Source organism: Megalops cyprinoides, chromosome 4, assembly GCF_013368585.1.
Source record: "Megalops cyprinoides isolate fMegCyp1 chromosome 4, fMegCyp1.pri, whole genome shotgun sequence".
Lineage (NCBI taxonomy): Eukaryota > Metazoa > Chordata > Actinopteri > Elopiformes > Megalopidae > Megalops > Megalops cyprinoides.
Window position 1 is genome coordinate 39,721,649 of NC_050586.1, and position 14,700 is coordinate 39,736,348.

A 14,700-nucleotide genomic window follows, 5' to 3' on the forward strand; every position below is an offset into this window, starting at 1 on the left:
GAAAAGGTGTGTCTGACAGTACATGTCGACCTACAGTGGCCTAACAGAGTTAAACAGACAGTCAGAAGGCAGGAAGGTGAGAGGGTTACATAGTGAGTGGTGACAGAAACGCTGGAGATGGAAGGTACGGAGGCCAGCGGCAGACATGGGAGGATGAGGAAACGGAGGATGGTGAGTGAGACACAGTGAGAAGACCGGGAGCAGCAAGAGGGTAGAGGCCGTGCAGGTCAGCTTGGACCTGAACAAAACCGATCGGCAGCACCCCGAATGGCAATGTCCTTTGGATCCTTTCCGTGAGAACACAGACATGATTTGCTGTCTCACAGGGATCATTTAGGTTGCTCTGATTGGTTGTATCTGTTGCATTCCCAGCAAGAGTTGCTGGCAGCAGTTTCCACAGAAAACTGCCGGCGTATCGTGGCTTCACGTGACAGGTGTCCTTGCTGGTGACTTGAGGGGAGGTGAAAGATGATAACAGCAGAGGGCGCCAAAGAGACCTGAAAAATAAGGACTGGTTGAGGAAAAGAGCTCGTCGTGGAAGATGCAAATCTTGCTTTATCCCAGCCCTTTTTATATTTTCATTTTGTTTTTGTTGCGTCAATTTAATGACTTTCTTTCAAGCTTAACAATGAAAATGTGCACTCTGCAGTCCTTGTTAATAAAGATTAAAGAGAGAGAGATGAAGGTAGACTAACGGAGTGAAAAGCATTATGCGGAATGCTTATTTGCATGGGCTTGGATCCGATCTGAAGCGGCGGCGAAATGAATGAGATGTTTAAATTGCATGAAATGGGGATGGTTCTGAACACAAAAGCAAAACAGATATCACATTTTGATTTTAGATTACATTTTCAGCAGAATTAGCGCGATCTCCTCATTGAGCTCTGTGACTGTGATGTAGACGGGGCTGTGGAGCTTTTGTGTTGATAGAGATATGTCTCTCTGCGCTGCTAGTAGGGGAGTGAATTTCTAGGAGTGGTTTTGTTAGGCTATACAATGTGTTGATTGTGTGGTAATGGAGCTCTATTTATTCTTGTAGCAGAGATATGGAGCTCTGTGAAGGTAACAGTGACTGTGTGTGTACAGCTGTGTGCTGGTAAGACATACAGATCTGTATATATCAGTAATAGACGTATGAAGCAGCATGCTGGCGGATGTAAAAGGTGCCCTTCCCAGCAGCTATGGGTTACAGGGATGGTACCAGCTGTAAACACACACAAATGATTCAACTTGTCAACTGTGTACTTTCAAATATTGCTCAGAGATGCTGAGAGGTAAACATTGCCACACTTTTGCTGAGAATACAAAATAGGCAGTTTCAAAGCGCGGGCTCGGCCGCACGGCGTTCTGAATTCAACTTGCCGGCCTCCCCGAGCACGTTCCCGTGCTAAGAGAGACCTCAGCCGAAGGCTGGGGGACGTCAGAAGGCCCCACCGATCTGGAATCTGGCCCCGGTGATTAAATTTACCTCAGGAAAATCACGAGACACGACGCCGTGCCGACTCCCGCCTCGGCAGAACCTGTCTAATGCAGGACATATGCCTTTGATTGGGCCGGATTGACGTCCTAATTGACGGAATTAAAAGGAAGAGAACGTATGGAAAGAAAGCCAGTCGTCGGGGAGCAGTCGGCTGCCAAGGCAAGCTGAAGTGCTTTGGAAGCGTGGGTGATTTCATAGCCAAAACGGCATTCCAGGATGTGGGCTTTATTTTTATTTATTTATTTATTTTTTTTTTTTGGAAATGACAGATCTGCCACTGTTAACTGGCAGCAAAGCTGACCTGTTTGTGCTTTTCTTTTTATTACTGCAAGCGTATTTCTTTCCATAAGAGGATGAGTCAGGTGGTGCCATGACCGTGCTGGGTAGCCCCGTTCCAGTGCGACAAATGCTGTTTTTGTTTTGTTTTCTTTTCTTTTTTGTTTTGTCTCTGTGTGATATGCGTGGGGTTTGGGTCATGGAGAACGGTCGCCTGACTCTGGTGTGTTCTGTGCGCGCAGGACAAAGCCCGTTCAGCCCAGAAGCACCCCTGCCAAAAAGCCGACAGGTCTACGCAGACGGACCTCGCCGCACCAGAGGTGAGTCCTGGCCGAATCCCACCACAAAAGATAGCGAAAAGATTCAATTTGTTCTCCGTTACCTTACACAAGACTGAAGTACACTTGTGTTTTCCTGGAGCCATCGAGAATGCATGCATTCTGTTTCTTGTGCCTTGTTATTTAAGGCTGGACTGTGTGTACACTCAGTGAGGCCGTGCATTTAGCAACTCAGAGTGAATGACATCTAAGTCTGTACCTTGGAGCAGCCAGTGTTTCGTCATATGTTTAAAAACTACATATTTGAAATCCACAGTCATTGAGATAAACCACTTTGCTTGCACTTTGCTAGTAGACACACTGATGGGGCAGCTTGCATCAGAACAATTTGTCTGAAATTTCCTCTTTCACAAATAATGGAGAAACACATAATAATCCCCATTGACCTTTACTTTGTACAAACACAGATGCTTGTATGCTGTACATGCTTGTACGTACAACGAAAGAACATTGTATACACATAAACGTAGCTATGTTAGGAATGAAACCATTCATCAGTTCAGCGAGAGTGGGTTATGTCCTGAAATTTGGTTACTTGGTGGTTGTTGCTTACTTTTTTATGGATCCTTTTTCATAAAGCAACAAGTTCCAAGACCTGTGTGCAGTGCAGTTTTGAAAATTGCAGCAAATGTTTCAAAGCAACAAGTTATATGCTGGATACAGAGAAATGTGTGTATACATCCGCATTTTATTTTCAAGGCTTTTCCTCCCCACAAAAAGACACTTTTACAAAATAACATCAAGAAGCATTTACTTTTAAGCTACTGTTGTTAGATTTTGAAAGACAGGTGAATAATTCATCTGCTTGATTTAATTTGACGATTCCAGAAGAAGCCTGTTATTCGCCTGTGGAAACAAAATATGTGTAAGCCTGTGCTAGTTTATGAGTTATAAGGCTGACAAAAAAACCTCCAGTGCAGTCTAAATAAAACTTCAGCTATTGAAATCCAAGGTTTATTTCCATATAGATTTGAGTTGGCTTATATTGATATTTATGGAGATTCAACCAATTACGCAGGGTGTGTTCTTCAGTCTAACGTACATTTATTTTCTCTTCTGTCTAGTTTTTTTTTTTTTTTTGCGGTGCAAGTTTTATTATCATGATTGCCTTAAACTTCAGAATCTGGGCCTTCATGTCAATGGCACCTTTGTGAAGTTTGCTGTTGAGAAATTTCAGTAGACTCTGTGTTCAAATTGTCAGGTAAACATTACCCAATTCCTGCATGCTTATGGTCGACTCGGACGTTCAGCAATAATTGAACATCCTTTTTTTCTAAATCAGCTCCTAAACAGCGTAATGCATTATAACAACCGCTGCTTAAGGGAAAACCCACCTAAAGTCTGATATTTGATATTTAAAAATCTGATCAAGCTGACAGTAACTGTATTGAGGACAGCAAAATTTCAGTGCGCTCAGCTATTTTCCTTCTCATGCTTCCTATTTGTTAACAGGAAATGGACGACAACTCATTGTAATCGATGAGTATTATGCACCTAGTCGCATCGCAATGGGATTAGACTGAGCATGTGGCTTTGTACCAAAAAATTGAGAAATAATAAATTACTGAGGAAATTAAAGGGCTTGTCTTACCTCCAATGAATACCAGTCCAGCAAAATGCAAAGTAAATGCTTTAACTACAGTACCTGCGAGATGTTATGCTGATTATGTCTCACGCTTAAGGAAAAAGGAAGCTGGTGAAACAATGCAGTAAATAGCATTATACATAAGAATGCCCTGGGTCGATAAACCAGGTCACTAGATAGCTTACAACAAGCGTAAAAACTGGAGTGCATTCATAATTGGCAGGAAACATACAGACATGCTCAAGCATGAGGTTCTGCAAATAAGCCCATACAAAATCTTACTGTTAATGTTAATACATTGGTGTCTGTGATTGTTTTAATATTGTACCATTCTGGAACAAAAAATAGTGTATTGGTTTTTGCTTGGCTTGTCCAGCTAGCTATTACTCAGTTTACAGAGTGAATAATTTCACAGAACTATCTCAGTCCCTATCAGCAAACAATCAACGTTATTTCTGTAAAATTTAGAAGTAGAATAATACGTAAGTTCTTGGGAGTACAGCAATATAATGCAATATCTATCTATCTGTCTAAATCTATCTATCGATCTATCTGTCTGTTTACGCAAACTTCTCTCCTGTTTCATTAATATGAATGAAAGCAAGAGAGAAATGCAGTAGATGAGTGTATGGATGGATGTTTTTTGTTACTGATTTGGGGAAGCAGCCAGGAGAGGCTCACATTTATTTTTTTGACACGGTGTGCTTACAGCTAAAGAAAGGAAAATGCTCTGAGGAGCGTGTTCATCATCATCATTCACACGGCATCAGGCGGGAATGGGTTTTATTAGGCATTCCTATAATGACGCAAAGAATATGCTCTTTTTTTCCCCCTTACTTTAATGTCTTCACACGCAGTTATAACTAATGGGCTGCTGTAATGTAAATTCAAATGGCTTCTTCTTAATTGCTTCTCTATCCATCCTGCAGCTAGTGCAACACAAATGTGTCCACACCCCCTCAGACTAGAAGCTGAAAGTCTTTGCTGATTGGAATACTGAAAACCGCAGAGGATTCTTCTGAAATGGTTGCGTCCTTCTGAAACTTCTGCCTTGCGTCAGAGTTGGCTTCACTCTCCTTTGCTGGAAAAGTGCCGTTCGTGTCACAGTAGCGTTTAACACGAACGTGATTTTCCTTGCCTTTGCGGTTTTTAGTAGCACCCTATGCAGAAAGGTTGCTCCATGTGGTGGTGTGCGGGACTGTGCATTGTGGGGCACAACTGTAGACGCATTGCGCTCTTTCTGACAGCCGCCGTGTGCAACTGCAGGCAAAGCGCGTAGTTTTATAGGTTATAGCGCACACAGACGCAGCCCACTTATATAGGTTACTGCATTGAGGACATGCAGATCCTGAAAGTGTGCCTGCAATTGGGTCAGCTATTTCTAAGGCTCATGCGACTTGAGGAGGTTCGGCCCTGTTTTCTGGAGCACCCTGCCTCCCTCCAGCTGAGCTAATTAGCTTTAGGGGGGAAGAGACAGCCGGAGCCCGGTGTCCCCTCCGCCGAGCCCCGCGGCACCCCCGGGGACCGGCCCCGGCCCCCGCCACACAGGTGCGGGTCGCTCGGTGGCGGGAGCCCATCCCTGCGCTCCCGCATGGGAACCTGGCGCTCTGGATCAAAGACTTCTGAAAGTCTCGGGGAGTAAGTTGAGACCTGCCGCCGTGCAGGAAGTGGTGAGCTCCGGGCCGGGGGGCGGAGCCTCGCAAGGAGGTGGGCGGAGCAGGAGAACGGGCACACGTGAAAGGGCCCCTCTTCGCCTCGTCCTCGGTGGCCATCGTCATGAGTTCCCGCAGAACGAGGAAGGGCGCGGCGGTCAAGGGGCGGGGCCTCCTCTAATCGGCCAATCGGGAAGAGAGGGGGCTGACGGTGCCGTGCGCTGGTTCGCTGGCGCCCCAGATTTCATTTTCTGACGCTTGTTACGAAAAAGAAAATATGTCGTTCCCCTGCTCTCAACGCTCCCGTCATTAACGCAAATTAAATTTCGAAGAGAAATTCTCCACTGGGATCGCAGGCGAAACGGGGGAAGGATTTTCCACAATGACCTTGACCTTGGTGCGTCCCTCTTCTCCTGTGTGTTGAAAGAGCATCAAAAGAGAGGCGTTCGCTTTTTTTCCCCCCGCCGTATATATTAATGGAGAAGACGGGGCTTTTTATGGAGAAATCCTTTTAGAGATTGTACAATGATAAAATGCAGTTATCTGTTAGCAGAAACAAAGTACTGCTGGCAATCAGAGACATTATATGCACAGCCCATTCTCTCCAGTCTGTTGGTGGTCACTTTTGTTCTTGCTTAAAGGGATTAAGAGAACCGGTAAAAGCCAGACTTGTAAATTTCTAGTCTGCCTGCGAGCAGTCGCAGACAGTCATTTAAATGGAGAAAACACTTAGTAGATCATTTGCTCAGCACTCCCTCTCTCTGGCTAAAATGTGAAGTTATACGCTTTATTTTTTTTTTTTTCCTTTTTTTGTAGAGAATCCCTCTCAGACATAAATCACTGTTAGCGAAATGACAGCTGTTATTAAAGGAGGCTGCATGAATATTTAGTGGAATTGGATGGAAACCTCGCAGCGACAGGCGTTTATTCGCGGTATCTGAGGCGACGGGGACCCGGGCTGGAGCGCGGTCCTGGCAGAGGCACCGGCGGTCCGCTCGGGCACCTGTGGAAGGGCTGGCGCCAGGCGCACGCCGCCCCCCCTCCCTCCCCTCCCTTGCTGCGCCCCTCCCACAGCACCGCAGGGGCACGCGCTTCCAAACACATTTCATCACCGCCTGTCCAGCAGAGCTCCCCGAAGTTACCCCTCTCCTCTCAGTCATTCTCAGCGCCGAGGCAGGGCTTCCTCGAACAGCACAAGGGCAATGGCTCTTCAAGGGAGTGATCAATGGAGATTTGACTTAGATCCAGGTCCTCCGAACTGCGATCGGGTCTTCTCTAATCGATGCGCCGCTGATGGCCCCACATGCTCTGACACGACCCGTTGGCTCCTCTGCAACTTTCTAGGAAAGTCTGCGCAGGTGCTGTTGACATTATGGGGTCGAACATGAGATTCATCCTCTCCTCTCCCAAAAACGTAGCCCAGAAACCACAAGCCACTGCCACTTCCTCAGTGACTGTTTTCTTAGAATGCAATCCACAGCATTCTCAATGAATTGGGATGTTTTTATTTCTTATTACTTTTTTCATTTTACAGTATGGATTTATTTGTCAGATTATGCCCTTATGCTCAATACTTCAATTTAGAACTGACAAATGAAGAGTGCTCAGCTACAACCTACAATGTGCAAATTTAATTTAACAATAACCGGTATATTTCACACCTGTTTAGTACTTAAGATTAGGTATTAAAGCCAAACAGTTAATATGGTATGACCTTGATATACATCGCACGTAGGAACTGAACTGAAACCAAATAGGATAACTCTTCATAATCAACATATTGTTAAATACTGGCACATTGACAAAAGTGAACAATTTATTGGTCCTGTGTCTGTGTATAGGGAATGATGCTTGGTGATTCAATGGTTGTACATCCTGAGGAAGCATATACAGGAGAGTAGGTGGAAGCCTTGGCTGGAGGTATGTTCTAGAACACTCATCAGCTGGAAGAACAATTTAAATGGCATTTATATAACCCAAACCTTGGAAACACCTAACAGAACCTGTTAAAATATCCATAACACAATTTTAACGGTCTACAATATGGCCACAATGGAGATGAGTGGCCCTCACTTCACAATTCAGCATCACTGACGCTCACATTTTTTTAAAGCATAATAAACCGAACTCTCTGATTTCAAATGAACATTCCATTACATTAGCGCATCGGATATTGTAAATAGCAAATTTAATAACGCACCAATTTCATTACGGCCGCCTTCCGCAAAGCCACCACCATGCTGTGCGGACGGGGTGCCAAAAAGTCCGCTCCCCGCTTCAGCCCCCCGACGGATCGGCGTAAACCAATCGGCGGCCGGTTTATAGGAACGTTTCTAATTAAGTGATGCGGTCTCAGAGCCCCAGTCCAATTGAAGCGTATCAGGACAGATCCAAGTCTGGGGAGCGCGGGCGCGGTTTTGAAGAGGTTAGTCATCGGAGGGCACAGGAGTCGGTGAGCGACCGCCCAGCTCCGACAGCGGCGGGCGGCAATGGTGGAGGGCCATCGACGGGGACGAGCAGGTCCCCGAGGGGAGGGACGGGCAGACGGGAGGAAGGCGGAGGGCTCGTGGTGGCGTGGAGTGCGATGCGGGCTCACGTTTCCGCGGCAGCACAGGGCGGCTGGGAACGCAGTATGGCAGGATTAGACTTTACAGGCGCTGCCATGACAAAAATCTAGGAGAGGGGAGGAGGGAGCGGTAGGAGCTGTTGGGGAGGACAACAGCAGGGGGAAGAGAGAGCGAGGCCTCATTAACCCCGTGATGGGTGGAATGACCACACACTGTCAGTCACTCTCACAGCAAGTTCACCGGCAATTGATTCTCAAGGTTTTCCCTTTTTTTTTCCAGGAAATTCAGCTGGAAATGAACTAATTTGCAAATTCAGACTCGCTTTTCGCCTGCGGAGGAAGTTCTTAGAATGTACAGGTGTGGTGGAGAATAGGGGCTGTACCTCTTCCTCTTGCTGAATGTCGTGCGGTGCATTTGCCAATTAGCTTTGCTGTAGAAATGGAAATGTAACTGTTGCGAAAGGAGAAAAAAAATCAGGGAGCCGGGTACTGGGCGGAGGGGTCAGTAGCCTTAACGAAGAAGCCGTCCTGGTGGGACCTTCTAATAAGAGACCACCAGTGCGTTGACCTGCAGCTGGAACATATGGGCAGTGATCCGTGGAGAGATTCCTTTGATATTGGATGATATGGGCCTGGCCTCAGCTCGAGTAATGATACATCGAATGTGTGCTAGGGGCTTTCTTGTGAGTCATGCAAGAAAATCTGTGCGAGTCACATGAGCGCCAGTCACCCTCAAGTCCCACTAACGCTCCATTTTTGACATGCACACGGAAAAGAAACTCAATTCCTCGCAGCGTGGCGTCTTCACGCCCCCCGATGGTCCGCAGCCCCGAGGTCCGCGGCAGCGGCGACCGTGCGGCGTTCCCCGCGGCGCTCCCCGCGGTGCTCTCGCAGATCGACCAGCTGCTCGCGGTCCTGTCCCCAGCGCTCCCCTCTGTGCCGCACGGATCGCGCGTCAACCGCATGTCGACCGCACGTCGGCGGCACATCGACTGCACGTCGACCGCAGCCCCCGGACGGGGCCTTCGCGTCCTCTCCGGCCTGCGCAGGGGACGGGGCCGAGAGCGCAAACCGCTGTCTCGCTCCGCCGTGTGTCCCAAAGTGCCCGAGCTCACGTGTGCCGCCCCGCGCACCCTACACGCATGCCCCTTTCAGGACACGCGATTTACTGGCCTGAATTCACTCCGCCGGGTCACCTACAGCCGTTTAGTCAAGGTGAGATATTTCTGGACTGGGACGGCTGCGTATCGACTTCAGCGGATATCCACCTGTGCATGTGCTGGCAGGGCTTTTAAACATTCCCAAGCTGTGCTAGTTTTAGCTCTTCTTTATTATGCCTATATATTTATATATAAGACATACATATGTTCAGTTGGTGTGGCACAGATTATTACAGATACCGAGTATTTCCGTATATATGAATAAAACTAGCCTACCTTGTTAAAGATATAAGATATATTTTCTCACTGTTGACACAGTTAGAGGGGAGGTTGACATGACGGAATCAGCACTGATCTTGGTAGTCCAGCCAGTGAAGCCAAGGATGCTTAAAACACTGTATGAAGAGCCGTGGGTGCTTCGTGAGGAAGCGGTGCTCCTCACTCATTGTGCTGCTGCTGCAGCAATGATAGGCATTGTTTTGAACAAACACAGCAATGTGTTGTTGTTCATTTCATAATTGTTTTCCATGTGGCGTTATCTCAGATGACCAATCACCTCTGAAATCCACACACATGCAGTAGTGTGATTTAATGTTTCTAGATAATGAGTTGTTCTCTCGGCGCATTACCCTCTCCACCTGCTTGAGACCAGACATGGCCTGGGGTGATGGCAACATCAGTGACAATGTCCTTTAGCGCCACATTTTAATGACATGCAGATCAGGAACTGGGAATGCTGCAAATGCCGGAGTGACCCGAAAACCGTCCAGCGTACATGTTTGTGCGTGTTTATGCGTTGCTGAGCAACAGTGTGATATTTTTGTGTCCGTTGAGTTTGGCACCGTGGTAAACTTTCCTGGTGGTTGTGTATACCCCTATGCTGTATGTTTTTCCACAGAGTTAATAAGGGTGTGCAGAGTGCTCTGTTTCGCTGTTTTTGCTCTGTGTGCTTTTGTTTGGCTTTGTCTGTGCACGTCCCCTTTCAGGCTGTTTCTTTCCCCCCTCCTCTTGTCCCATGTGACTCCATATCCCTTTACAAATACTCTAGCCCCGCTGACAGCCATCCCACACCCAAGCTTGCGCTGACAATCCGTTATAGCTGCTCCCCAGGGAAGCGCCGTTGGGCCGTCAGGATTCCTTTACCACCGGCGTCTCATCCCCGTCCAAATCGCCCCGATCCGCGCTCATCCCACTCGAATGCGAGCCGCCTCCACCACCGCCGCGGTCTCCTCGGGCCTCCTTGGAGCCGTGCTCCTCTGCGTCCTCAAACACCCCCCCCCCATCCCCCCCCGCCCGCATTCACCCCTTCACACTGTCCATCTGTGACTCCGCAGCCGGCCCATTTTAATGACCGTCAAGGTGAATTCGCGTCCACAGCACAGCTCTTCGGAGCGCCTCTTTATGTGAAGTCACGGGACAGGGGGGGGGGGGTGGGGGGGGCTGACGTGACGGGTCACCGCGTGTGATGCAATGCCAGCTGTCTGGGGCTCAGCACCCGCTCAGCTTCAAGTGTCCTCCATCTCTCTGAATCCGCAGGCTGGCGCTGGGGGGGGGAGGGGGCGTTATTGGGGCAGTGAACAGGGAATAGCACTTTTATTGTGGTTTCACTAGGACCATCAAGTTTTACAAGCTGAGCCGTCTCACCATCTGCCTCCTCAAACAGCGGAGGAGGCGCTTATTTGCAGAAGGCTCCGTTTCAGAAGAGTCCCAGGCCCAGACCGAGGGCTCCAGCCGACGGCGGAAGCCGGTAAACCATCCCGCTAGAATTTATAGCTCTCGCCAAATAGTAGGTTAAGGACTCGCTGTGTTTTCGGGGAGCCCACACCTAAGAAATGCTGAGATGGTTTTGATAGACTGGAGTCCGGCCGTGGGGGGGTTTTCCAGACTGCAGGCGAGGAGAGGGAGGAGGCGGACAGATCAGGATTCATGAGCAGCCTGAGGCCTCCCCGTATTTCTGCCTTGGATTGTTGGGCAATCCATGGCAAACTAAGCTTCAGCATTCACCAGACATACCTCTTTGTTCTATCCAATGTATGAGCCAACTGGTGCGTGAGACCCTATACAGCACAATATAAGAATGATAAAACAGGTCCAATCTTGTGAAGGTGCACAATTTGTTTTTAAAGAAGGTACCTTATACCAAAGACCACACACAATGTTATATTCCGATGGGGTAATAAAGGTCTCTCCTTGTCAAAGTATTTATATTTTCTTAGCACTTATTCAGGGCTAAATACAGAGTGTACATTTTAAATGGGCTTTTGTGGTGTTTTTTTCCCATGGTTTGCCCTGTTGACCCCCCTCCGCTCCTTTCCCCGTCTGTGGCGTCTTGAGTGTGACTAACAAAGCTCCAAAGACCTGTGTTCTGTTTCCAGGGCTCTGCTAAAGGGAGCGACCCTGTGCCGTCACGCAGACAGCTATGTGAGTTCTGACCTCCGGTTCTGTGTTCGTGCTCCACGTCTCCTGCCTGTAGTGACGCATGGCATGCCGGCCCCCCGGTGTCTCTCGCCGAGGGCAGTATACCGTACATGTCCCACCCAAAGCCCCCTCCCCCCCCCCCCGTATGACCCCCGCCTCCGGACACTACAAATCCCTCACCCCTCTGACATCAGACCCAGGCTTGCCGCCATTTGGTCCCCGTCGAAGTTGTGTTTTTTGCTGCAGGCTGTCTGCCTCACAGACCCCACCCCTAACCCCCTCAAATCCCCGGTCCTGGACCAGAGGGGAACCCACAGAATGAACCACCCCCCCCCTCAAACCCCCTCAAACCCCCCCCCGGCCCTGTCCACCACTTTTACCAGCACAACTGTCAGTCAGCGCACCTGTCTGCGGGGCCGCACCTGTGGGGACGCTGTCTCCTGTGTGAGCGTGTCCCTGCTCCTTCCTGTGTTCGCCTGCCTGCTGCCTTCTTGTCGCACCGCCCGATTAGCGGGGCTTAACAGGGCCCAGAGTCTGGAGCGTCGTCCCAGCTGGCATTAAGGAAAAGCAACAAACAAGACGTGCTCCTCTTACCCGATATTAATAGCCCTAATAATGGTTTTGAAAACCCAAACAAATTGCTGGTTTGAGCCAGAAGTGTGACACAGGGAGAAGATGGGGAGGGCGTGTGTGTGGGTGGATGGCTGTTACGTGTGTGAGTGTGTGTGTGTGTGTGTGTGTGTGTGTTTGTGTGTGAGGGTAGTGAACCGTAATCCACATAGACAGTACAGAGAGCGTGCTGCCCCCCTCAGTCTGCCCAGAGGGCGACTGGATTCGGAAGATGAAAGCTCATGTTTACTCAGGTGGAGGAGCTTGCTGCAGGGAGGCAGAGGAGTTCGCGGCTTTGATCCTCTTTTGTCTGCCTCACCAGATGTATGCGGCTCTTCCTGCTTCAAACATGGAGCTAAGTGCAGGGAAGGAGTCTCACTCCCTGTCGCTCTGCATGTGTGCGTGGAGCACCAGTGTGAATTAACACGGCGAGGCATGTCGTGACATGAAATTAATATTTGATCAAAGCATTTTCCATCCGCAGGCATTTGTTTTACCTTGGAATACATGTGTGTTCTTACGTGACCCCGTTGTGTTGTTTGAGATTGCTGACAGCTGTTTCACGGCTGTCTCCCTGCGTTCTCTTGAAGTGTGAGGGTGTAGAGCGATCTATGAGTTAAGCGTTACCTAATAGATACTGGCGAATGGCAAAAACCAAGAATTTCACTGTAAATAAAGCCCCTGTGCTCTCGAAACACAGCTGTGAAATCGTTTTACCACATACAGTCGAGACTGTCAGCATGACTTCAGTCAGTCAAGCAGTGTACCTAAGTGTACATTTCCATTGCAGTGTCACAGGCTGTACTGTCTTTAGTGCCATTTTACAGGTGGCAGTCTTTTAAACTATTTCAAGAAAACAAGTAGGGTTGGAGTTTTAATGTATAAAATCAAACCCACCGCTTCAAACACTCAGGTGATGTGGCAGTAGGGCACCATACGAATTGTCTGTGTTGAGAAGTCCCCTAAGGGCGATGAGTGTGAGTGTGAGTGTGAGTGTGAGTGTGAGTGTGTGTGTGTGTGTGTGTGTGTGTGTGTGTGTGTGTGTGTGTGTGTGTGTGTGTGTGTACGCGCACGCGTGCGTGAACTGTGCTGCTCTGCCCGTAATTAAGAGCCGCTCTGTGCCGCAATGTACAGAATTAGATTTAGATAAGTGAGCTGGACCACCGCCAGGCAGGAGTCAGGCAATCTGAACGACTCTCATGTTCCCCATTCAAACTAATGAGATATTATCCCTCAGGAAGACGAGGAGGTGCCTGGTGCCTCAGCTGGTTGCCACTTCCCATTGCGTGCACACCCCCCCACCCCCCGCGGTCTCGCGTGTCCTGCGGACGCAGCACACACGCGCTGTCCAGACAGGACGAGAATCCAGGCACAGGCCTGTAGCACAACAAAAGCCAGCAACGGGGAAAAAAGACTCGAATGCAGAGAGAGTTGTGTTGTGGGTTTCATGCGATGGTTAGAGAGAGTTGTTTGGGTTTCATAAAGCGGTTGGAGATTAGAAAATTACAAATACAAAATTAGAAAATATGCTTTAGCTCCTCTTCCTTCAGTGTTCAACTGAAAAAGGCGGTTGCAGCGGAAGAGTCTGAGTGGTTCACCTGGAGGGACTAGAGTTCGTGGACTAAGACGGAATTTAGCGATGGAGGGGACGTGTAGCCTCTCCGACAGATTAATTCATGCCTCATTTTTGTTTTCCTCTCCAGGAATTGATTTTCTCCAATTGTCTCAGCTTTGGAGAAAAAATAGACAATCTGTCAAGACAGAAAATGGCTGGTTTGGTGATAATGCTGAGGCCATTAACCTTAAACATGTTTCATTTCGCCTGAATAATCAAAACATCAGTCATAGACTTAAAAAAAAGAATATTTTTATGTCTCTGCAACCCTAGTCCTTAATTTTGCTTTGTTGACTCAATATGTGCATAGACAACCCTTAGCAAATGTGAATCGACATAAATGGAATCTTATTTTTCATAGACGTAATGTAACGTGTTGAAATTTTAGGTTGGCTTGGCATTTTGGGAGGGGGGCAGGTTGTTTGCTTGTTTTTTGTTTTACTCAAGCCTAGAAAAATGTGGCTTCAAATAAATAATTCATGTGGTATTAACACGGCAAAAGTAAGGTTTTAAGTATGGTATGTATATTTGTAAATATACTCACCCATGAAGAGCATAAATATTCAGCATTGTGACAGCCCATGTGATGGTTGTGAAATGACAGGACAAGGAGATCAGCAAGACGCAAATCTGGGTCTTCAGACAGGTGTTTATTTTGCTACAGGGCAATCAAGACATTCAAGGGATAAAATGAATAAATCTTCTTAAGCTGCCATTCACAAGTTAACTGAATGAAAACAACAAAACTAAAATACAACAAACTCAAACAAAGACCTCCAATGGGAGAAGAAGTTGTCTTTTAGGACTATATTTTTACTTTTGCCGAAGTACTTTGCTCTTTTTTCTGACTCTCTAGTCTCTCTGTCTCTCATTGTAAATACGGGTTGTGATTCGTAAAGCAACTGATGCCGTTATTTTTGTGGATCTCGGAAAACGGAGGAGGCAGACGCCTACATCCCTGTCCGCTCGCGAATTCCACCAGGCCCTGGCAGCCGCAACCT

At 47.9% G+C, this 14,700-nt stretch overlaps 1 protein-coding gene across 2 annotated transcripts in view; it reads left to right on the forward strand.

The window, feature by feature from the left end:
* ccser1 (coiled-coil serine-rich protein 1) overlaps positions 1 to 14,700 on the forward strand; it is an 87,075-nt gene that overhangs the window by 46,583 nt on the left and 25,792 nt on the right. For both annotated transcript variants that reach the window (XM_036527955.1, XM_036527957.1), the window contains exon 9: positions 1,999 to 2,076. In XM_036527955.1, the coding sequence (XP_036383848.1) occupies positions 1,999 to 2,076 (78 nt within the window). The remainder of the gene's footprint in view (positions 1 to 1,998; positions 2,077 to 14,700) is intronic.